Genomic DNA, 26,329 nt, shown 5'->3' on the forward strand with positions numbered 1-26,329 from the left:
ACATCATTTTGTATGTATTTATTGGTACAAGAGCAAGAAGAGGCAAATTCAGTATTGAAGCGTTTTGAGACGAGTCTCTCTGTGTGCACCCTTAACACCAGAACACCAGGTGCTGAAGTGGGCTCTTACACATCTTTTTCTGTTTGCACGTTTAAACTGCGATTTGGATTTGTTTGTTTAGGTTTAGAATGCTTTAAACTCTTTTGAATGTTTAAATTGGCATGGGTTAAAAACACGTGCAAATGATATGTTTTTGTGTTGGCCCCTATAATTGTCACCACTTTTCACCCCACTAGAGATGGCCCTGAGTCTATATATTTTCTTTGCTGCATTTACTCGAATTGCATTAAATTGAAACTGCAAAATCAAAACTGCAACATTTTGTTGTGGCTTTGAAGATTCAGTAACATAAAATATACTGACAATGTACTTTAGCATAGTGTTTAGTCTGCATCAGCAGAACAAAACAGAGGAAAGTAAATGTCATGAAATTATTTGATTCTGGTAGTTTTTCCTGTAAAACTCCAACAGAAATTTATTCACCCTAAGGGTGACATAACAGAACTAATGCAAAGCATTTCATTTTAATAAAAAAAATAGCCGACAGAGACATCCCTCTGTGTATGTGATTTCATCGCTTGTTTAACAGGGTGATGCAATCTGACGAGAACAAGCTCTCTCTCTCTCTCTATCTCTCTTTCTGTACAGATGCCTCAACAATGGTGATTCATATGAGACTTCATTGAGGGACCGTAACATATGTGCCGTCTCTCTGTATGACCTGGATTTAAGTCATACCAAAAGAGTTTTTCCCCTTGAGCCAGAGAGAAAGACAGTGAGGAAGAAAGAAACACAAAGATAGAACAGCAGAGGGATATACAGAAGGATAGATACATAGACCCACAGCTAGATATGAAAGAAATTTTCTAGAATGAAAGAAAGAATGATAGATAGATAGATGGATGGAATATCTGTGATGGAAATGTTGGGAGAAAGAGAATAAAGAAAGTGTTAGTTGACTCATTCACGTTTCCTCTTCCACCTGTAGAGAAAAAGATCCAGACAGCCAAACAATCACACGCACACACACATAAACACTCACGCATTACAAACACGTCAAGCGCTGGTGCATGCAGACTTGGTTTGATCCTTTCAGTGGCTTCCAGCTTTATTTGCCTGTCACTGGTGAACAAGTACGGTGGCCCTTGAGCCTCCTCAGCCCAGCGGTCTCTGCAATGCTATCAATTACTCATGTGATAATGAGGGGCACTAATGAACACACACCTGAGGAGCACAGCCAGCAGACGCCGCGTGCTTCGCATCACCACCAGAGCATGTCTCCATGCTTACATTTCTCATGCTTTTTTTTTCTGGCATCAAGAGGTGGAGATGGAGACGAATCCAGTGGCAAACTGTTTGCGCATGTCACTCCACGCACGTTCATGAGATTCACGAATTATGTAGGCCTAATACATATTAATGACTCGCAGCTGCAGCAGTTTCAGAGCTCTCCGTCTCTCTCTCTCACAAAGACCAAATTACACCAAAACACCTAGTGCGCATACACACTCCCACTGTTTAACACTTACTGAAGAGTTTGGACTGGAATGCCACTAAAATATTTTCTCTCACATTTACATCCTTAGAAAAAAAATATATTCTTAGAATTTATGAGGCTAAAATAAAACAAGCAAATGCACTCAGGATGTGCACTGAATATAAACAACGGGTGAAGAAATGCAATCCTACAGCAGCACGGCGAGTTAAACTATATTGTGTGCAGTATAATTTGCAAAAAACTATTTGGGCATTTCAGCTACGCTTGAAATGTATGGATTTGATCATATTACATAACATAAAACAAGTGGAATTTATTTCCTAGTGAGAAAATGTATGTATTTTTTTTTTTTTTTTTTTTTTTTTGTGATTGTCAAACATATTACTGGATCATATTCATAGTAAAACCTTTTGAATAAATGTTTTAAAATACATATTAGGGTCACTGTTAAATAACTTTTACAATTATCCAATTCCAAAATGTCAAACATAAATATTATTATTAGTATTATTATTACACATAATTATTTTTTTTACAAACTTATAGTCTTACAAATGCATATTGCCAAATGTATGTAGTTAATATAATTGAACTGTAATAATAATAATAATAATGATGATGACAAAAAAGTTTACTGTAGTTCTTTCTAAAAAATTATAGTTATAATTGAACTGTAATAATAATAATAATAAAAGTTTGCCAAAGATAAATTAAATATAATTTAATATAATAATTAAATATAGTTTACTTTCAGCATAAAACAATTGATTGTGTAGTTCTTTCTTCATAATTCTGCTTTTAAGTAATATAATTAATTATAATCAATATAAATAATATAATATTGCAAAAGTTAAAATAATAACAATAATAAATTGCAGATATCAAATGACTTTGTGCATTAAAGCGTTGACTATGTACTTCTTTCTAAATAATTGTGTTTTTAATTAATATATTTAATTATAATTACTATATAATAATGCAAAGTTTACAAATAAATTAATGAATGGATAAATAAATACATCACAGACATTAAATATGGTTATTTTAGCATAAAAGAGCTGGCTAGCCACCCACTCCACTTTTTTTCAGGAAGTACATTGCCATAGAAATTAATAACGTCTGATTCTGAGGACGTGAACAGCAGAGAGTAATTGTCATCTGGTGATTACTGTAATTCTGGCATGATGTGATCGCGATATTACTCTTAAAGCACCAAGGCACTTGACAGTTTGATTGGCCTCTGCTCCATTTGAGCCCATAAGTCACCTATTGTGAAGACTAACCTAAGACGACGTTCCTTTAAACACATCTAATTGCCTTTTCTTGACCTGGCTGAGGTTATCAGATAAGCTAGCACAAGTATCAAGTGTGTGCAGTCTTGTTATATAATTCAAAACGACACCGGACACCGAGGAGAGATGCCAACCTACTGGACTAAACAGATTTGTGCCACAAGAGCAAATGAGGACGTATTACAGAGGTCGTGGATGCATTAATACTTCTTGACCAACATGGCCTCAGGCTGTATGAAGTTTGAGTGAGTCTCCGCTGGCTGTGTCAGGCGCTGCTGTTTGTCTTTATGGGCTGCTGTTTGGAGCAGAGCTGCCTGTTTGTCATTTCCTCTGAGACACTGAGCTCTGTGGAAATGAGGGCCAGAAAGGTTGACTCCTGCTGGCACTCAGCACCCGACTTTGACATGTTGGCAGCGGTCGCGGTTGTGCGTGCACGAGCGTGTGTATTTGTGTGTACTGTATGTTTGTGTGTGCTGGCGGGCATACTGACTCTGTCTTTAAGCGTTTGTGTGTGTGTAAGACAGTTTGGCTGAATCTGTCACCATTCTGTCTTGTGTGGCTGTTATCATAGAGGCTTGCGCACAAACAAGAATCTGTCAGAAGCGTCCTTAAATGCAGTAGCCCTTATTCCTCCATCCTTACATATTACATAAACAAACAAATGGACATATGTCAGTGGTAAACACACGAATAACGGCACGAAACGTGTTCTCCAGCAGCTGTGGAAGATGGGGCATTATCAGAGCAATTAGGCGCAGTAAATTCAATTAATCTCGACAAATCTCCACAGAGGCCCGAGCGATGCCACCATCCCCCGGTAATTAAAAATGGCCGAATTGGTTCAGCGTTCGAGGGCCGTGATGTCTGGATATAATTTAGGCACGTTTCTATTTATTCCAGCACGCTAGCCAACAACATGTGAAGCCCAGAGAGGAGCACGTCCGTGCCCACAGTCCCTCAGGGGAGATGCGACTGACGGAGGATTGCGATAATTGGCTCTTCCTTGTCACTTCAGACAGTGAGAACTTTTCATCATGGAGGAATCAGGTCCCGATTTTCCTAGCCTCTCTATTCCTCAAACACCATAAACAAAGTTTTTAAAAATAGGAGATAAAATGCAAGTCAGCAGCTAGTTAATCACGCATCTTCTCACCTCTGTGCACGGCGCTATTTCAAACCAACATGCTAGAGATGGCGACTGGGGAGGAAGAAAAAAAAAAAGAGGAAAATAACTCTGACAGGCTAAATGAAGCGGTGAGCAGAGTGGTGAAGCGTACAAGCGTTTCAGCTGTGACTCACCTGCCGCTCGCCAACATATGTCATGCTAACGCACCGATTTAGCAGCCGCAAACTAGCCTGCCCTATATGCTTACTGTACTCCATCAGAAACACAACCTGTTGGAGAGAATCTAATATACTGTATATGCATATGGTCAAGAAAAAAATAAATAAATGAGATAACCAAAGTTAAGCCAGTGTTTACTTCTGTCTGACAAAAACAACTACAAAAAAGTAATAATAATAATAATAATAATAATAATAATAATGAAACTGAGAACAACTACTGCCAGAATAATGAATAAATGTTTTAATGAATATAAAATAGTTAAATATTGCTAAATAATGAAAAAAATTATATAGTCATGCTGAAAATCCAAAGATAAAATAATTAAAATATTGTTGAAACACACACACACACACACACACACACACAAACACACACATATATATATAACATAGGCTACTATATCAAAAACCTAATTAAGTGGAGACAAAATAATAAACTCCTGTGAAATTAAAGAAATAAAATTAAATTTGATAACAAATGTTAAAACACGATTTTGCTGATGAAACAAAACACTTAAGAGCAAATAATGAAATGCTGCCAAAATAATGCAAAACAAGTAAAAAAGCAGTCAAAAGAGAGACAAAATAATGTTACAACCAACTAACAAGACAAAATAATGAAAAAAGTTCAAATAACAAGATTGTCAAAACTACCAATAAATATCGTCAAAACATGAAACAAAATAAACACAAGTTGTGACAACAACAGATATAGAAAACAAGATGATAAAACTGTTAAAATAACAATCTAAATATTGTCAAAATAATGAAGTAAAACAGATGAAATTCTGTCAACACAGACAAAACAACAGAATACTATTAAAATATGAAATAACAAAAAAGACATCGAGTCTTTGAGAGAGAGGGAGAGACTAGTCGCTGCCTTTGAAGTAAATCTGAGTCTTGCTAAGCACCCGAAAGTGGAAAGCAAGGAATAGTATTTGCACTGTGTGTTTTGATGTGTTTGTGTGGAAGCAGTTTGAGGATTACGGCTGCTGAGCAAAGGTGGTCAAAGAGTGTGGGCTGAAGAGTCTCGTTCATTTGTACAAGTGTGAGTGTGTGTGTGTGTGTGTGAGAGAGAGAAAGAGTTGGAGAGCTTTAAAGATAAACGCTCAACTCTTCTGGATGCCTCCCAAAACCTGCAAAAGAAAGAGAAAGAGACCAAAAAAAAAGTGGAAGTGATGGTGGAGATCCAATAAAAGCATGTCAAATGGAAAAGAAAAAAGATGAAGGCTAGAGACCATGTGCACGTGTGAGACAAAGAAAAAGAGAATTCAGCAGGTGAATCAAAAGAGAACCAAAGAACAAAAACAAAGCTGAATAAAACCGAAAGTCTGGACAAGAAATCAAAATGTCAGAAGAGTGATTACGAATGAGAAGAGCACACGAAGAAAGCAGAACACTGGAAAAAAAAAAAGAGAAAGGAAGATTAGCGGGCAGAACGGACCGGCGGGTTGTAGTCCATCCTCTTTATTTCCTGTGGGAAGAGCAGAGAAACTGACCCCAGGATTATAGATTAGAGTTAATAACCCCCTTCCAGCTCACAGTAAAACCCATTAACTTCCCCCCAGCACCAAACTACCCTCCTAAAGCCCCACAGACCCACCCTCCGCTGAGCCACGGCCCCGTCTGGACCACCTGCACACATAAAGTCGGTGCTCAAGAGGGGGAGGAGGGGGGTACCGTCTGATGGGAGATTTTCACATGAGCCCAGCTCCCGAACTTGCTGGAAATTCACACCCTTGCCTTTCATTCATGAGCGACACGGAAAGCCGAGCGTTGCCATGGGAATATTAGCATGTGTGCGACAATGGTTCGTGCAGTCTGAAATAAATTTGAGGTTTGTGTTAACATTCCCATTGTGCAACAAACGCACGTGGCTTGCTGGCTCGCTCTCGCAGCCTCGCCGTGGCCCAATTTTCATTTTGATTGTCTGTCAGAGGGGAGGTAAAGGTGTTTAATGCCAGATAAAGCACCCTCGGGGTCATTTTGTTACTGTGTGAGGCTGTGAACGAGTGTGTTTGTGTGCTTACGATCACCAATAAAGGCTGAGTCTGCACAGAGTTGGGGATATTGAATGCTTATCTGCCCCGCATTCGTGTGTTTGTTTGTGTACGGAGCACCTCCCCGATGTGAAAATCTCCCTCAGCCTCTGGAACGTCGCACTGTCGATGGAAAAAAACGGTTTAAAGTGTGAAAAAGAGAGAGAGTGTGTGTGTGTGTGTGTGTGTGTGTGAGTGTTAGAAAGAGAGAGCATGTGCATGAAAGAGAGAACGCACTTGTGAGTGTGTGTGTGCATGACTGAGCATGAGTGAGTCTGTGTGTGTGTGTGGATGGCAGTAGCTGGTTGAGGGCGGGGTTTAGGTGGGGCGGGGTGGGGAGGTGAAAGGAGGCGGGGCAGGAGAGGCGAGGGGGTGGGGCTGTTGGGATGGAGTGTCTGTGTCGTTACTCACTGTATGGCACACATTCATACTGGATCTCCAGGTACTTGTAGGTTCCTGGACAGGGGTCAGGAAAAACATCAGACCCAGCCACCACCACACATTGAGTCCGATTATTACACCTGAGAGGATGAGAGAGAGAAATAAAAAAAAGAGAAAGAGAGGAGTTTAATAAAAGCAAGGTCAAAAATCATTCCATCAGTCAACAGAAGGATCTAGTTTTTACATTTTCTCATGTGAATGGCCTGTTATGTATGGAAGGCCATTTCTGCCACTGAATACTTTTTTTTTTTTTGCAGTTCTGAACTACAAATTTAGTAAAAGAGTTATAAAGTCAGATATAAACTTGCAATTCCAAGAAATAAAGTCATAATGCAACTTTATATCCCATAATCCTTACTATGTAATTAGCAGTTCTGAGACAAAAATAAATTCTACATTCTTATACATAGTACAGTGACAATAATATAATATAATATAATATAATATAATATAATATAATATAATATAATATAATATAATATAATATAAATAAAATTATTATCTGATGGGGTGGAACGATACATGTATTCGTACGGAACAGTCACGTTATGGGCATCTCGGTTCGGTGCATGAGACCTTTCAACAAATACAGGCAATCCACCCCCAATCCAGAAGGGGGCACCCACAGCAACGCAACGCTGTTTGATAACCGGCACCCAACAGAAGAACAATGAATGCCATGAGTTGCGCACTGGAAAAGAAAGCCCACTAGACAGTGGCCATGTGCTGATTCTGAATGAATCTCTCACAGACTGACAAAGGAGTGTACTTTTTTTTGTTGTCACTTTAATGGGTTGTGAACTCAACTTTTGCGAAATGGAGCTTTGCATTGTGTATCCTACCTCTACCATTCCGCACAAATCCAAATATTCCACAATATTTCCATATTTGCGATGTAACGTATCTGAATGCAAAACTATTATTTATGTAAATAATAGGCTTTGCACTTCAGTCGCATTTCAACGGTGACACAGAGGTGGGCGTGCTGATGTTTAGTTCAGTGTATTTTATTTTGATAAAGTAACAACTGTGCTGTCAAGTTAGCAATGTTGTATGGAGTGAGATTTATGCCAAAACCTCACACACACACAACTGATTTGTTTTGTGTAATTGTAAAAAATGTTTTAATTTATACTACTGTCTGTTAAAAATAAATGAAATGAAACCGAGCGTAGTATATTTGGTTTTTCTTCCCGTTGTACTGAAATCGTATCAAACCACGACCCCCGAACCGTGACATCTGTTTACCGTTCCACCACTATTATCCGAACATCCCTAAAACACACACACAAACACGCATCTTTTTCTACTGAGGTATTCTGAGTTTGCGCACTACACCTGCACAAGTCACTTTTCTCTAAACCACAATGAGGTTTTTTCCTAATGAATTTCTGTTTGTGCTGCCTCCTACTGAGGTCTTTTGTATTACAGTCATTCAATGTATCTCATTTTGAAGACTGCACCCTCCTAAGGTCACATCTGTAGGCTGCATATATCATTAAGGCTGTCTCATTTACGAAAAGTAACCAATATATTCCAAAGAATAAACAAATAAAAATAATTTACGCCTTATGAGGAATAACTATCAATTTTATAATGGTTACTTTTCTGAAATTAAACAGCCTCAGTAATGTCCTCCCGAGTGCACAGCCATCAAAGCGAGACACATTTAATGTTGAAGTATTTCAATGGTAACCGATTTTTCTCTTTCTACAAAACCTCATTCAAACCACATTCAAATTCTAAATCTATAGCAGCTGACCCTAACACTGGAAAACCTACTGATCTTACAAAAGATTTATGTTCCAGATAAATGCTGTTATTTTTACATTTCTGTTCATCAAGCAAACGTGAAAACAAATGTATTGTGGTGAAAACCGTTTTCAACATTGATAATTATCAGAAATGTTTCTTGAGCTCCAGATCAGTATATAAGAATGATTTGGAAGATCATGTCACACTGAAAACTGGAGTAATAGTGCTGAACATTCACCTTTGCCAACACAGGAATACAGTGTATTACATAGATAGATAGATAGATGATAATTACTGATGTTAACACACAGGGAATATGTGTAACAAATGCCTCGCAGATACAAACGGGGTTAATAATGTTTTATATAAAGATAGTTAACACTTAACGTCGCCGAAACCATAACAATTCACAATTTTTACAATAGTGCTGTCATTATAAAGTTAGCCTATATGAGAGTAGTTAATGTTCTTCATTTCTGTTTAGAACTGCGCATGCTGAAAAATGACCAGTAGAGTGAGCATTTGATAGCAAGTTTTAAATCAATGGGATTAAACTCATAATTTCATATAGCGTCATATAATTTCATATAACGTTATGTTATTTATACAACATAACGTTAATATTAGGACTTATAGGCTATCTGCTAAAAGTGCCCGAATGCAAATGAACGTCTCTGAGTGCGAACTCCTTCACGAAACAATGCGCAGAAACACGGCAGCTAAACTCAAAAAATTCACAGCATTTATTATAATGGTGTTCTCATTTAAATGGTATGGGTGTGACAATCCAGTCATGGTTATTAATATTCTGCTTTGTTGTTTGTCCTGCTCGGGCTGTGCGCTGAAGAGATCGTAGTGCTACAATGAAGTGCTTGACTCAACCAAACGCATCTTATATCAGGTAAATAATATATCCACGATATATATACACCGGCTGAAATTTTTTTTTTTTTAATCACTTGTACCCTACCTGTTCGAAAAAATCCAGTCTCTTCCTATGTTAGTTTGAGTCTTTGTAAAGTTTTAAATCCCTGCCGCCAAGATGCTCCTCCGTCGGTCACGGATTATGGAAAGTGAAACATAAATCTACAGGATTTGTTGGATTTGTTCATGAACTTTAAAATATTAATTTGAAGCTTCTTTCTTGTCAGATTCTTATTCACGGCTTTATCATAATAGGCTTCATATGAATTTATTGTGAGAAATCCGCAAGTTCTATGTGAATTTAGACTTTTGAGTGCTCAAATATAGTCAGAATGGCATAATCAATAACGCTCCATGGATATTCGACTGTGAGATTGGTAGTCGAATCAGGCTCCTCGAATTGAAGCATCAAATTGTCGACTATTCGGGGTCACCCCTAGTACACAGTGTAAGGACATTTTATTAAATAAACCCCATGTAACACTATGGGCCCTATTTTAACGATCTAAACGCAAAGTGTAAAGCGCACGGCGCAAGTGTCCAAATCCACTTTTGCTATTTTAACGACAGAAAAACGGTTGGCGCGCCCGGGCGTATGGTCTGTTCTCTTAATGAGCAATGGGTGTTTTTTGGGCGTAACGTGCAATAAACCAATCAGAGTCTCATCTTCCATTCCCTTTAAAAGCCAGTTGGTCTTGTGCCATGATGGATTTGCTATTTACATGGTGGAATTTGGCAAGCGCAAGCGCAGAACACGTCTCTGAGATGAAATGGAGCTGCTCGTGTGCGAGCAAATAGCCTAATTCTGATACATGTGATGACTATCCATTATGACATGTTATATATATATATATATATATATATATATAGCCTACAAAAAAAATCTTATGCATTGCAATCCTTGAATTTTTTATATTTGGCATGTTTGTGTGCTGCTGTGCTCCCTTTTTTAATAAGCAGTGTGTACACTCTTTAAATAACAAAGAAAAAAAACATTGCGCCAGACTTGAGCACAATGGTTTGAGTTGGTCTATGGCTAAGTCCATTTTCAGCTCCTTAAAACAGCATTGCGGTAACAATGCGCCCCGAACACACCTCTTTTTTAGACCAGCATGCCCATGGGCGCAAAAATTTGCGCAAATGCATTTGTTAATTAAATGACGTGATGCTGGATGGCACATTATAGGGCCCTATGTATACAAAAAAATATATAGATATATATTATTATGACATACTGTACCGACATAAAATTATGATTCAGATTTGTAGCACAAATGTATGTCGACAATTTAATACTCAGGGTTAGGGGTTTGTAAAATTTCTGGTCCTAAGCATGAGCTCTGGCAAGCACGGTAATAATTTCTCACCCGGTGTGATCATATGACAGATAGCATCAGTCGGAGGGGTGTGGAGGCAGCAGACTATTCCTCCAGCTCAAACCTACTTAGAGCTATTGTCTCCGACTAAAGCAGATAAATGAATGAATGCAGCGCTGTTATCGGTATAGAATGCAAACACATATCAAGCACAGTAAAGATTTATTCTGCCTCAAACAGATGCAGAGACACTTCTCTTTTCAAATCCCTCTTTCTATATATCCCCTCATCATCTCTCTACTAGTGCAGCGTCATTCCCAGTCCAATCCTTCTCTAAATCTACTCATCCCTCCCACATGCCTCCTCAGTTCCTTCTCTCTCTCTCTCTCTCTTTCTCTATTACAAGGCTGATGGATAGCTAGAAGAGGGAATCATTGATCTCGTCTCAGAGGAAGCAAATGCTGAGCACAGACAGGGACTGCAACTGCAGGCGGGGTACACACACACACACACATACACGGTTATACACACATTATTCAAACATGCACACTAAACAGTCACTTAACCACTCAACCGCATCAATACACTCTGGAATACACAGTGCACGCAAAACAAAACAGTGACATGCACAGTCAGAGTCATTTGTAACATTTATACCACCCTTTCGCTCTTACTGTATGCAGCATTAATGTTGAAACTCCCCATAACGAAGACAAGATCAAAAATATGCATCATGATGATAGTAATAAAGGTTTTAATTAAAATGTATAGTGGATTACTATAAACACTTACTGAATCAGCATTAGGATTTTTTTATATAACTGTCTTATACTCTCCAAGGCTGTATTTGATCAATATTGTTTACTATTATTATTATTTCAAAATAATGTGTCCCATTTTGACATATTTTAAGATGAAATGTATTCCTGTGATAGCAAAGCAGAATTTTCAACATCATTTCTCCAGTCTTAAGTGTAACATGATCCTTCAGAAATCATTATAATATGCTAATTTGCTGCTCAAGAAACATTTCTTTGTTATTCTGAATGTTGAAAACAGTCTTATATTTAATTATTATTATTATTATTGTGGAAATCATTTTTATTTTTATTATTATTATTATTATTTTATTATGGAAGTATCAAAAGAACAGCATTCAAATGTATTATTTTCTTGCAAATATAATACACACATACATATACTGACCACAATTGTATGTTGAATGGAAGTGTGATGGAATAGAATAGAATAGAATAGAATAGAAAAGAATAGAATAGATTTTTTTGTTCTGTTACACTTATTATCAACAGTGATGAAATGCCATATTTGTTTGCTGCCACTATTCAAAGAAAAAGTATAACTAAAATTAATAAATGACAATAAACTATTGATTAAATTTATTTTGGTCATCAAAAGACAAAAACTATGACTAAAAGAGACACTAAAAACAAACACCACTCTCATGTACCTTTGTGACATGATCTTGAAGGCGTCCGGCAGGTAGCACTGTACATTCTCCATCTGAAAGGGGTCAGCGTCACAGATCTTGTCATCCGTGCGACCGTAGTTGGCTGTTTCGATCATGATGACATCACTGCCAGGGCAGCGGAGCTCAATGGGGTAACCCTCACATGCCAACTCCCTCCGCATCAGACCAAATGGCATTGCAGAGCGACTTAACGCTGCATGAAGAAAGAAAAACATGTTCTGCATGAATAAAAAAACTTTAAAGGGAAATGAAAGAAATTATTAGACTGGGGTGCCCTCCAACTTTTATTTGTTGGCGTTTATCTCCAACTTGCCTCAACACACCTGCTGGGAAGTTTCTAGCATGCCTTGTAAGAGCTTGATTAGCTGGTTCAGGTGTGTTAGATTAGGGTTGGAGCTAAACTCTGCAGGACACCGGCCCTCCAGGACCGTGTTTGGGCACCCCTGCATTAGACAAATGGACAAGGGTTTTTCACAGCCTGCAATAATATTTTCAGCCTTCGTAGTCCTGAGGAGCAAACTATTTACCCTCTCGCTCAAACAAACTGTGAGAGTTATGTACACACTCTGTTAACATCCTCCTACTCCTTCACACAGCCCTTTGACGGGTGCCATCCACCACCCGAATGCAAGGAGTGCAACGATACCATTTTTTCAGAACCGATCTGATCAAATACCGAAAATTCTGAGTATCTGCTGATATCGATCCAATCCGATACCAGCACACTTTTTTTAAATCAGTGTAGATTTTCTGTACTTCTCTGTGTTGACCTGATCATCACTCTTTTGTGTTAATCTAAATCTACTACATATACACAACTTCATTTTAATGAAAAATAACAAATGAAAAATATATATAAAAATCATAATATATGACAAATATACTATTATAAACTAGGTTACTGGTTAATTCAGCAGGAAAAGATTCTAGAACTAGATTCTAGAAAAACCATGGGTGCACAATAATTTTATTAAATCTAGTGAAATGTATTATTTACAAATAGAAGTGAAAAAATCTAAAATCTGGTAAAATGTTACACATTGCTCTTTGTATTGTTGTAAAATACATTCATGAAAAAACGTATATACATTTATATAGAAATGTAAAAGATGTTTTTTTTTAAATGTATAGCACAGTAATAAAGACAGCAACATGTGATAGATAGATTCAAACGTTTCAGTCAGATTTGGTGAACTGGTCAACCGGTTCACTAAGAAGAACCGGTTAAATCAAACAATTCATAAGCGAACCAGACATTACTAGTCAGAGGGAAGCGGTATTGATACATAATGTATTAAATCTGTACATTACTTTATTTAGCCTTTTCTTTGAACAGTTTTAAACCTCAGTTATTGTGCGCTCTTGAAGAGAGATTCATCGTTTTGACTGTAACCGAACGCAACACTCAGTTTGATTGCTGAATGGAGGATGGCAGACAGCCGCAGTGGAAAGAAGAGTTTATGTGAACTTGAATTCATTTACTTCAATATTAATCTGTTCCTCACATGGAACTATGGAACATCTTCAGAACACTTAAAATATGTCCATGAAAACATTTTGGTGCTTTATAATGTTTTAGTGCCTTTCGTGGGGCTAAACAATAACACAGAACAGTATACGCACAAATCTCGGATTTGGATTGGTCTCGTCTGACTAATACCCGAGCCACAGAAAATGCCAGTATCAGAGCCGATACCGATCCCTTGTATCAGATCGATGCATCCCTAAAGGCTCCAGAATAGAAAATCAGTTACCATGTGTCCAAATCGCTTCAGGAGCCAACCAAACACCTGAGCAGAAACAGCACCTAGAGGAGAGAACTGACCCTAGACCCACTGCCGGACCTCTCTGCCCACACGTGGCATCTGCAATTTACACTCAATTTAAGAGAGATGGAGAGAGAGAGAGAGAGAGAGAGAGAGAGAGAGAGAGAGAGAGAGAGAGAGAGAGACATTAAGAGGGCTGTAGGTGCCGTAGGGTTAATCATTGTGCCTGGCTGAGAGGGCCTGCTAGTGGCACAGAGTAGCATACTTTATCTGAACAAGAGCTTTCAAAGAGTTTGAAGATCCAGCCACGTAAAATGGCTGCCAGCCGCCTCCACTCAGAGAAGGAAAAAACCAGGCAGTGGAGCTCTCCATGGTGCTGACAAATAGAGAGGGGGAACCTGTGGAGCTGTCCATTGTGCTGAAAGGTGAGGGGGAGGATCTGACCCACAGAGTTTCGAGCACAGTAAAAACTGATCAATGAAGCGCTCAGTACTCCTGAAATTCATTCCTTCAGCTCTCGCAGCTTCAAAGACTTTGCGATCAAATGGAGGGAACTTTTTTCATGAAAAAGCCGACAATTCGAAAAACCTGCTTAGTCGTTGCACGCTTCTGTAAGTAACAGTTAATGTGCAGACTCTGTTACATGGACAAATGGAACAAGTACATCCATTCAGCTTCGGACACACAATTGCCTTTCCATTGCTTTCCTTGAGAGACGAAGGACCACAATGTAAAGTTCTCTGACTCTGAGCCACATCTTTTCACTCCGAGGTCAATGTGAAAGTCAGACGTTACTCAGGGTCTAAAAGCATGCTCCTTTTGTCTGCTTATGTCAACCATTCATCCCAGTGCACTTAACAACATGCTTGTGGCTCTCTAAGCTGGTTTCCCACTCAACGGTTTTGAAATCCCTTGTCCTGTTCTCTTACACCCTGAGCACTTAGTGGCTGCCATGGAATGTGGACATATGTAACTGCATCATACATCACACAGTCGTGTAGCTGTCACACAGGCTCACTGCAGCAAGCAAGCGTGGTGACATCAACGCGGGGATGGATGGCGTAATCTTGCCATAAATGTGTAGATTTAAGGATTCAGGCCTGTTCAGATGATTGGGAGATTCGCTGAAGTAAACATTCTTCATACAAGGCTGTTCTGGTGTGTGTTCAAACAGACACATTCACTTGTGCCTACATGACACACAAAGAGGCAAAGTGGGATTAGTGTGTGCCAGCATGGAGTCTTGTTTCCGCAGCATTCCCATGGAGAAAACACATAGCTCCATACTGCTGGTCACTGATTAAACCATTACTCTGGGCTCTGCACTGCCTCGCCACAGGAGGCCAATCACACAGCCAACCAATCACCCACCCACCCACATGTTCATATAGCTTCAGCAAGCCAGTATGTCCCACACTGCATGTTGCCATCCCACAAACTACGCCAAATACGTCAGCCCAATCATTTCTGCTTTTCTCTCATCCTCTTTATCGGCCCATATCTCTGACTGTAACCACCCAGTTATCTCCCAAACTTGACTACGGCTACTGGATTAATAGGCTCATTCCCTCATTTATGAGTGTATTCTGCTCCCACAGACATTATCTCCAATCGGTAGGGGAAATTGGACTGAGGGGAATAATCTTTGTAATCCGAATTAAAATGCCGGAAAGTCTCGAGCTAAAGGATGGAACCCATTTAAAAGATAGGATAGTTATATTTTCATTTTGTCTTTTTGATATAAGCAGGTCCACAGATGATTAGGAAAATGACCTTGGGTAAGTAAATATCTGGAAGAGTATTATCAGGAAATCTTTGTTCAGGGTCAGTTTTTGGAAAGTGATTGTAATGTGTAATTGGAATGAATTTGGGTCGGAGATGGCGGATAAGTTACCAGAGTTTGAAAATCCCATTGGGTAATCCGTGCACAAGGCAATGGCATTTGTGAAACATAGCATTAGCATCAAAAAGATTGAAGTTTATCTAGTGTGAGGGTTGGAGTAACCAGTAAACCAAATGTATATTATGACTTGAATGATTTCTTAATTTTAATAGTCATCTAGTTTTCCAAAAAAAAAAAAAAAAGAAAGAAAGAAAGAAAAAAAAAAAACCTTGACTACTACCCAATGAATACATTTGTACCTACTGTAAATGACGCACGTGCAGTATTTGGGGTCCTAAACGACTGAAGTGATGTGCTAAATGTAGTTAGGATAGTCACTACATTTAATTATTTTCTCCCAACACTAATCCAATCCAGATTATCTCAGAAGTTCGCCATGCAGTTTGCTTATAACATGCTTTGTGAATGCAAATTGCTCACTGTATTTTCTCATAATTACTAATAGATTTGGTTGTAACATGTTGGCATTCGAAACAAATGAGAAGCAAATAAACCAGGTCACAGTTTGTGGACAAAGGAATTTTCCTCCTGCTATTGGAAAAAAGTACTGCCTCTGAAGAAAGCACACGTGATCAGGGACTAGACTGCACAAGTATGAGCTAGTTGTAGAACTAACTGACTACTCAGCCCAACATCTATATATGTGCTTGTGGGATGAAATTGACCATGTATTCAATGTTTAATACAGTATGTGATTTTGTCAGATTGATCACTTCTCCTCTGGCTCTAAAGTTTTGCACAGACACTCTCTGTATGAACTGACAGCTTTATGCTTACAGACATTTTAATTTTGGTTGTGCCACGTTTATTTATTCGCGTGTAGTGTGTAGAAGTTATTGGAATAAATGGAAGCGGGCAATGAGGCAAGCCAAAGTCAAACTGGCATTGCCTCCATGAGCACTGTGCTAGATCAATGATGAAGAGTAACTACAAGCAGCAATACTAACTTAACCACATTTTTCAGTAGTGTGACAGCAGCTTTGCAAGTTCGAACATACTGTCACTTTAGCAACCAGCCATTAACAAGCTATTTCCAGAGTAACGGTGTAGGCTTGCACAACGCTACATCACTGGTTTTTAAAGTCATATTATATTGTGTGGGCAGCTTAATAACTGAGCTAACTGAGGTAAATCAAACACACTCTCCAAAACAGTCCTCACTCTCTCATGCCATATTCGGTATGTAAAAGTAATTTTTTTTCCCCCACCAGATTACATCATTTATTTTGAATGTTCTATTATTATTTTAATTTTTTATTTATTTTAATTTTTTTATTTTATTTTTAACTTGTGAAAGAGTGCATTTTAACATATAGCACATATGTACTTACTGTAAATAATAATAATTATATATATATATATATATATATATATATATATATATATATATATATATATATATATATATATATATATATATATATATATGTGTGTGTGTGTGTGTGTGTCCTTAAAAACTTAATAGCATGTTATTTACAATTAAATAAAAATGCAATTGCAATTATTTGAACTATTGTATTTTTTTCCCACTTAAGTAGGACTTACATATACATATCTATCATTTCTTAATTACTTCTACTGTATCTGAAATATGGCTAAAGTGAACTGGTGAATATACTATCAAGCATTTATGGTAAACTAAAATATAGTTTAATGTCATTTTTATTGATACTTGTATGTTAAGTATATCTATCTATCTATCCATCTATACACACACACATATCTATCTATCTATCTATCTATCTATCTATCTATCTATCTATCTATCTATCTATCTATCTATCTATCTATATATATATATATATATATATATATATATATATATATATATATATAGATAGATAGATAGATAGATAGATAGATAGATAGATAGATAGATAGATATAGTAATTGTACATTTTTAATGTGAATGATGAATTTGTAATTTAGTATATTTTAAATACTCAAATTGCAATATCAAATAACACAATACGAATACAATTATAATCCAATCAAGTGTGTTTTAGTATGTTAGTTTACATACAAGTAAGAGAGCCTTCTTTAAAGCGTGACACAATATTATTAAAGACACTTAAATACACTCAAGTGGCTTTTTATTTAATTAATTTTATGTTATCCACAAGTACAGTTTTATATATTTTTTGAAGACCTGAAGAACACCTCAAGTGCTTATTCAATACAGCACACTTCTATTCCACAAGGGTTTTCAAGCAATTGTATTAAAGAAATGTTTCTACTGTTTCATTGTAACTACTCATGAAGCTAACCACTCATCATAAGGCTTTGTGTAATCTGACTACTTTAAATGATGAGTAGCTTGTATAAAAGGCGACAGAACAGCCTCCTCAACTTAGCCTGCAGGCCATAGCTCTGGGTTTATAAATGTAATACACAGCACAATATGGAAATTTAATTTCAATATCACTACCTTTCATTAAAAAAGTATCTGTGCATGGACATTGCGCGCAACATTTTTCCTCTCTGATCAACAGGTATTTCTGCTCCATATTAATATTTTTCCCCTTGGATGATTTTTCCATCGCATTTATGTTCTTCTCGCCCCCCCCCCCCACCCCCTTTCTCTAAGTGAAGTGAAAGAACGAGGGACAAGATATGAAGATGTGTCACTGCGGGGCACATGGCGTGAGGAAACTAGGGCTGGTGCTGCCATAATAAGATCTGTATACTAATTCAGAGCAGTGGAGAAGAGTGATTGGATTTAACTCATTATCCAAATGCAGTAATTAAAGCCTGGGGGAGGTTTAGAGAATGGAGTAGAAAGGCCGTGCCCTCAGCCTTGAACGCACACACACTGACCGACACAGACAGACAAGGACACAGACAGAGGTAGACAGGACAGACAAGACGCAAATGGGGTGAGGCAGTCGAAAAGAAGGGGTACAATGAACTCAGCAGGGGGAAAGAAATGGAGACACTCGTATCTAGTGTTGTAGATGGTAAAATATGGCATTGATTGGCTCATTAAAGGTCCACAGGGTTCCAACACTATTCCAAGAACTTCACAATTACTCAAGAGCCAAAAGAAAATGAGGGGGAAAAAAAGAGAATCACTATCAGATTGCATTTGTGGAATGCTTGCAAAACATAATAGTGTCTAAAAAAATAAAATAAATATATATATACGCACACACACGCACGCACGCACACACACACACACACACACACACACACATATATATATATATTTAACATAAATTTACCAAGTTTTTAAGAATGTGCCCTTTATTTTATGTTGTTTTCATGGTTTTGTGTGAGCATGTAACCATTAAGTAAAATATGATGAATATCTCTCAATATTATGTTACATTTTAGACACAATATTGTCTGGTTTTGCTCAATTTCACAAACTAAATGTTTTGTTTGTTTGTTTTTTGAAACAAAGCTTCAACACAACTGTTGTGCATCTCTGAGCAACACAGCATTTCATTATATATGTAAAGGATAATCAACGGTTTGCCAAGAACCACCCAATGCGAAGCAGGGTGAAGTGCATTTAAAATCCTTTATTGCACAGCAAACCATTGCTTATCCTGCTTATTCCATGGTCATTTACCAAATTATAGACAAGTTAAAACTAGCATTGCTCTTTGCAGCGCAATATCTGACCAGAGGGGTAAAAATGACTGTTATTTTTGTCAGTTATGGCACGTTAGTGCTAGCATTCTGCCCGCTTCAAATCAGACACAGAGTTGAAAGTAAGATGCAGTAAGATCCCATTTATTTGAATGAATTATAGCATTTATTTCAATTAATTATAGATAGATAGATAGAGAGAGAGAGAGAGAGAGAGAGAGAGAGAGAGAGAGTGATGAGAGTTGTGCGTGCGTTTCCTGCCGGGTCTTCGCTACTCTTTTAAATAATTAAGTACTTCAAAAACAGCGGCACCTTGTTGCTGTATAATATAGCGATCTACGGTAGTATCTAGGCTTTTTTATAATGCACAGGAACTACCAGCCAATCAGAATCCAGTATTCAGACAGACCATGGAATTTTTTATTTATTTCAATATTCATTTAAAAAAATACCCAGCTAATATTATTATTTGTGCAACGTTGAATCAAATTTTCCAATTAAAACACATGAATGATTTTAAATCATGCTTTGAAGGATATTTCTCGGCCAAAATTTATTAATTAATATGATTAATTTGGGATTAATTACTGTAGATAAACGAATTGGCACATCATGTAATTAAATTTATTAGACTAAGAATTTTATTTATTTATTTTTTTTATTATGAAGGTGTTTTGTCATGTTTTGAGAGAAGTTTTGCGTCCAGTTAGAGTAGCTACTACATTTATTGATACAAATGTTATTGAATGAGTGTGAATGAAATATGGATGTATTGCAAAGTAGGCAGTTCTTTCTATGATTTAAATCAATTTAAATCGTTTTTTTATTTTTTTGCTCAAATTCATAAACTATATTAAATGTAAATTTAAATGAATAAGTAAATTAATCTTTGTAGAAGGGAAATAATGTGGTTCTTAAAAAAAAAAAAAAAACTGCTTAACCTTTAAATGAAAGAAAATTCCATAGAGGAATAAGAACGATTCTTCTAATCAAGTGTGATACATTAGCGCTCACCTACACAGATCATTCATTCGTCACGTGTCACTTGAGTTCTCTATGCTGTGCGCTATGACAAGGAACGATTACCACTAAATAATTCATCTGCCGACAGACTCCTAAAGCTGTAAAGAAATATTAAAGTCAATCAATTGAATTGAGCTTAAAATACCTGATTACAAGAGCTGCCTATCAATTAATGAAGCCGTGATTGATTAAGCAATTAGCAGCTCTAATAGTGAGAGGCAGGTCTGTAAGGCAGGCTGTGAGGGATAAAGATACTGCGGACCGGTTGAGTGTGGATGCCATCAGCTTCTTCCTCCTCTTTCAGTGCATCTCCAGGCACCACTTAATCGCTCAGTTGCTCATTAGTACACAGCTCAAGCTTAGGAAACCAGGACCATTAGAGCCGGCATGACTGCCACGCCAGCACTACACTGATGTGGACGGTTCAAAGACGGCCCCGCGTGTCAGCAGGTTTGGCTACTCGAAAATAAGTTGTATATGACCAAACAATTCTTATTAGTCTAGTTCCTGCAAGTCTGTTTAAATGGCCGAATAAATGACTTGTGTTTGCAATATTCCTTCCAGTCGAGCATTCAGTAACAAACTACTCTAAGATTGTAGCAAATACAGCAATCACTTTAGTGTTTAATATTAGGGCTGTCAATTAAAAAATGTACGCAAATTACTTACATGATATGTTGATCAATAAATCAAAATGTATAATCAATCACATATCCATATGAATACAATTGCCCTGAAATGTATAACTGAAGATATATCATTGTGCCACTGAATATCATTGAACATAAACTTATCACTGATCTACAGTCCACAGTGATACATTTAATCAAGTTTGTCGATCTAAATTGAGTTTGACTCATTTAATTGAGTTTGACTTGAGATCTAACTGCATAATCACACAGCATGTCTTTATCAGGCGTACAATTATTAGTAACATCACTCTTTTCCTAAAATGCTTTCAACTTACAGTGGCATTGGTTTGAGATGATTTTACATGATAATTCACAGTTTTCAGAACTGCCAGATTTACAACATGCAAATTCAACCACTTTTCTGCAAAGACATGGAAGTAAGTGGCCAGTGGTTGGTTGAGTGGTTGGTTATTGTTTTAACACCATGCCAGCCAGCTTTTAGCCTTCTTGGATATTTTTGGTTTCATTTTTAGTGATATATATATATATTTTTTTAGCATATTTTTGTGTGTTGCTTTGGTACCGAAACTGGTACCGAGAACCGTGGATATATATATATATATATATATATATATATATATATATATATATATATATATATATATATATATATATATATATATATATATATAGCTTCTAAGAAATATATTATGCAGTTTAAGCTTTTAATTATGGTTGGCTAGAAATGCATACTTAAATCAATTCTGCCTCTTAACTCAACACTTACTCAGCCTAATGATTAATTAAAATCCAATGAATAATTCACATTTGTTCCTGATCTTCAATAACAAAAACAGAGTTTAATCACAAGAAATTGACATAAAGCATATTGACAGCTTCTATAAGACATTTTATGGAAACACTAAACTATAACATGGGTGAAATACCTGCCGTTTTTGGAGTCTATGCACATAAGTACTGTCAAAAAACATATAGTTTTTCTACAAGTTATATAATTATGAAAAACAGTAAACAAGTTTCACCCAAATTTAATTTGTCTTTTAATTAATGAATTTTAAACATTTTTTATTTATTTTTGGTAAATAAAGGGGATTTGCTATTAAAATTAAAACATGGAAGAAATATTGTGTGATTTATTTCTTTAAAAAACAAAGTTTTATAAAAAAAAAAATTAACAGTAATAGTATCACATACATTCTAATAAATAATAGTAATATTTCTAGCACAATGCCTTTATGTAAAAATGAACTTTTATTTTGACGAGTTGAAGTGAATCCCTTTAACTTGACACTGATTTTACTCAAATGAAATGGTAAAATGCTTGTGAAGTGACTCCAGAACAGTTCTGGTGATGTTGTTTATGTATTTATGTCCTCATTGAGACGGCAGATGCTGAAATTACTGCAAGCGTCACGCGCTTCAGTCTAGGTAGTAAGCAAACCTGCACGTCTCTGCCATTCATTCATTCACACAGAGACGCAGAACATGCAGGATTCATACTTCAACCAACTTTGTGGCTTAACATTTAAAGATAATGGTCCATTATCTTTTAATGGTAATGGTCCATATTTATTTATTTATTTATTTATTTCATGTGTGTGTATGTCTGTGTCCGTCTTGTATCCGTGTTTGTAACTAAAGATCTGGAGCAATAAAGTTATTTGTTCTATTTTAGCTAATTGTTAAGTGAGAATATTAAGTCATTATTTGTTCATGTAGAGATTAATTAAAAAACAATAATTCATGCTTTTTAGGGTCGGTGCCTATGCTAAGTAAGTATTTAATAAGTGTCTGGAAACCTTATGCAGTTGAAAACACTGAATAGTTTTTATGTAAGTTTTGAATAAGCTCTGTGCCAGTCAAAGTGTGAAAGCAGATTTTAGCAGCTGATCATGTGACACTACGAATAGTCTATACATCAAATGATCATGTGCAACAAAGAGTTAAAATATTTTGTAAGGAGGACCAGCTACAAAGCAGCTACCTGGCAACCATCCCAGCATCTTGGAAGTTAGTTTTTCAGAGAAAAGCACTACTCACAATTTCTAGAGAAAAAAAATAATAGTACCCTGTCTATCAAATGCAAATGCTCAAACACATGAAAAAAAGTCAAAGAGCACCAGAGGCACATGCACACACATTAAATCTGCTCAAGCTGAGATGGAAATAGAGAAACCGAGTGAGAGAAGCTGAGAAAACAGACTTAAAAACAAAAACACTTTTACCCTCAGCGGAAAAGGCTGAAGGTCACTTTGTGTCCCCAGCTCTCCGGCTATCACAACCACCCGCACCGAACCCAATTACAGCCCAGCACTGCATTCCACGTCTCACTCACACACACACACACACCCATGTGTCCACATCACACCACACGCCTCTCCCAGCGCGACACATCACACCCCACACTCCGTGTCTCTGCACCCTCCGTCAGCCTCATGGCTGGGCCGAGAGAGAACTGGAACCCTTAGGATTAAGATTAGGACTGGGTCAGAGCGAGAGACTAATGAGCTGGGACCGGCCACTCAGAATGCCATGCACTTCCTGTTGAGGACAGGATGTGACTCACGCAACATGACCGACCCATCACACTTACCTTGTGTTAAAACACATTTACCCCAAACAATGTCTCACCTTGAGACTAAAGCCTTCCTGTGATCAGTGCGTCAGTGCTTTATCCATTCACTGTTCCTGCCCCCATATTGTGAAATATAGCCAGCGAGAGAGAGAGAGAGAGAGAGAGAGAGAGAGAGCGAGAGAGAGGGAGTAATTCAGGGCACGCTACAGTCTCCGAGTCCTGTGATTTCATTTGCGTAGAGGTAATAAAACTACTTCATAGGGCAAAGGATAAAACCAACGGCATAATGCCACTAGAGACTTCGGTTAGTCCGGCCTGTCATAAGCTAATGGCAGCCGCATTATAAATGGATATAAATGGAAACTCAATACTGCCTTCCCTAATCAAAAAGAGAAGAGGGAGGGAGCAAGTAGGCCAAGAGGGGAGAGTGGAGTGCGTAAGTCAAGGAGAAACAAAGTAAGACATTTTCGATGGATTTGTCAGATCCTTGTCCTTAAATCAAGTTGTTTCCTCACTCTCTAAACCTGATAGCAGAAGCACAATTCCTCAACATGTATTTGATGCTTCTGTTTTCATCCACATGTTGTCATTTTTGAGTGAAATTCACATCCATTGTGTGTGTCACTCGGCAGATGTTATATTAAAGTATATGACTAAAATATATATAAATCTCTTTTTTAAGAAAGTCTATGTAAAATACATTTTTAAGTATTCAGTGGCTTCATGTAATCTTCATGTAAAACCCAAATGAAAGCCTTTGGCAAATGTTTGCATTAAACATTCAACATTCATGCAATCAGCATGAGGTCATTATAATCTGGTTAGTGCCCAGATAGCATTACGACTAGATGTTATTTTACTTTCACAGATCTCTGCCAGTTTTTCCTCCTTGTCATTGTGAGGGAACATTCCCACTGAAACCATTCTATTTTCTGGGGGTTTGATGCAGAATAAACTCTAGAATTGGATATTTGTACACAAATATGACACTTGACATAGCACAAAGTATTGTTGGATAATGCTTGGCAAAACAATAGTGCTCTTGGATTTCATACTGAATTACTATGATTAATTTATTTATTTGTATATATTTTTTTGAAGTACCAAAGCCATTGCAGAGATAACCTATGTACTTGTCAGTCATTATTATTATTTTTATGAAACCAGAATTGTCTAGTAATAAGGGGGTTACAAAGTTAAATTCAGTATCATCTGCTAGCCAACCTTAAACAGAATAAAGCATATTTTATTGGTCGCCAATATGACTCAAGTCATCTTATGAGAGTAAATATCTAATCAAAAGTAGTATTCACTTCTTTAGGTATAAAAACAGTTTTACCACCTGCATGTATGAAGTGTGAAAAGATAATTGCGTGCACCAGATAATGTACTCTTGCACAAATAATCATGGTGTTGTACCTGATATCACAAAAGTGTCTGTTGTTTACTCCAGTCTCAAATAGCTGTGCTTTGAGGTGATGGGTGTTCCTGTTTTTATGTCCCCTTATTTGGCCACTTTTATGTTTTTGCTTTTTTATTTGCTACCCCCACAACAGAATCTCTGTCTGTCTGTCTATGGCTACAACTGGCAATTATTAAATTGTGGGAGAGAACATAAACACACAGAGACTCCATGACACAAGCACACATGTAAATGCAACATCAGTACATACCAGAACAAAGTGATGACACACACACACACTGGTGTGAAAACCAGACATCTCGATAATGCCCGTCCAATCCCACAAAACACACACATACACAAAATGAATAAAAGAAAATGTACAGACCAGACCAGACCAGACAGCAGATAATGCAGGGCTTCAGACGCGGCCTCTGTCTCTCATCAGTGGAGACACACACAGAGACAGGAGAGAGAAGCATCTTCAAAGGCCCATTTGAAAGAACACACCGCCGCCACTCTCGCTCGCTCCCCTCCTCCCACACTCCCAATATATATTCAAAGGCCATCCATTAACCTTTCACTCGCACAGACCTGTTTGTGATCTACTGCTCTCAGCTCACACTTTGAAGAACACGGTGCTCTTACACCAACAGCCACGTGGAGAGGAGAGGAGAGGAGAGGAGAGGAGAGGAGAGGAGAGGAGAGGAGAGGAGAGGAGAGGAGAGGAGAGGAGAGAGAATGGAAAAGGAGTAGAGGAAAGACAAGAGGAGAAGAGGGAGCAGAAAAAAGAGGAGGTGAAACAAGACGAGAGAAAAAACAAGTACAGAAAAGAGGAGAGGATAAACAAGAGGAAAGGAGAGGAGAAAACAAGAAACAAATAGAGAAGAGGAGAGGAAAAACAATGGGAAAGGAGGAGAGGACAATACAGGAATAGAGGAAAGACAAAGGCGAAAAGGGAGAAGAAAAATAGATGAGGTGAAAAGACAAGAGAGAAAAGACAAGTACAGAAAAGAGGAGAGGAGAAACAGGAGAGGAGAAACAATGGGAAAGGAGGAGAGGACAATACAGAAATAGAGGAAAGACAAAGTCAAAAAGGGAGAAGAAAAATAGATGAGGTGAAACAAGACAAAAGATAAAAGACAAGTACAGAAAAGAGGAGAGGAGAAAACAAGACACAAGAAGAGGAGATGAGATGAGAGGAGAAGAGAGGAGAAAAAAAGACACAAGTAGAGGAGAGGAGAGGAGA

At 37.4% G+C, this 26,329-nt stretch overlaps 1 protein-coding gene across 1 annotated transcript in view; it reads right to left on the reverse strand.

The window, feature by feature from the left end:
• Positions 1 to 26,329, reverse strand: part of LOC127953714 (adhesion G protein-coupled receptor L1-like) — a 161,644-nt gene that overhangs the window by 57,168 nt on the left and 78,147 nt on the right. The window contains exons 3-4 of the mRNA XM_052552986.1: positions 12,144 to 12,357; positions 6,651 to 6,760 (exon numbers count right to left, since the gene is read on the reverse strand). Of these exons, the coding sequence (XP_052408946.1) occupies positions 6,651 to 6,760; positions 12,144 to 12,357 (324 nt within the window). The remainder of the gene's footprint in view (positions 1 to 6,650; positions 6,761 to 12,143; positions 12,358 to 26,329) is intronic.

Source organism: Carassius gibelio, chromosome B3, assembly GCF_023724105.1.
Source record: "Carassius gibelio isolate Cgi1373 ecotype wild population from Czech Republic chromosome B3, carGib1.2-hapl.c, whole genome shotgun sequence".
Lineage (NCBI taxonomy): Eukaryota > Metazoa > Chordata > Actinopteri > Cypriniformes > Cyprinidae > Carassius > Carassius gibelio.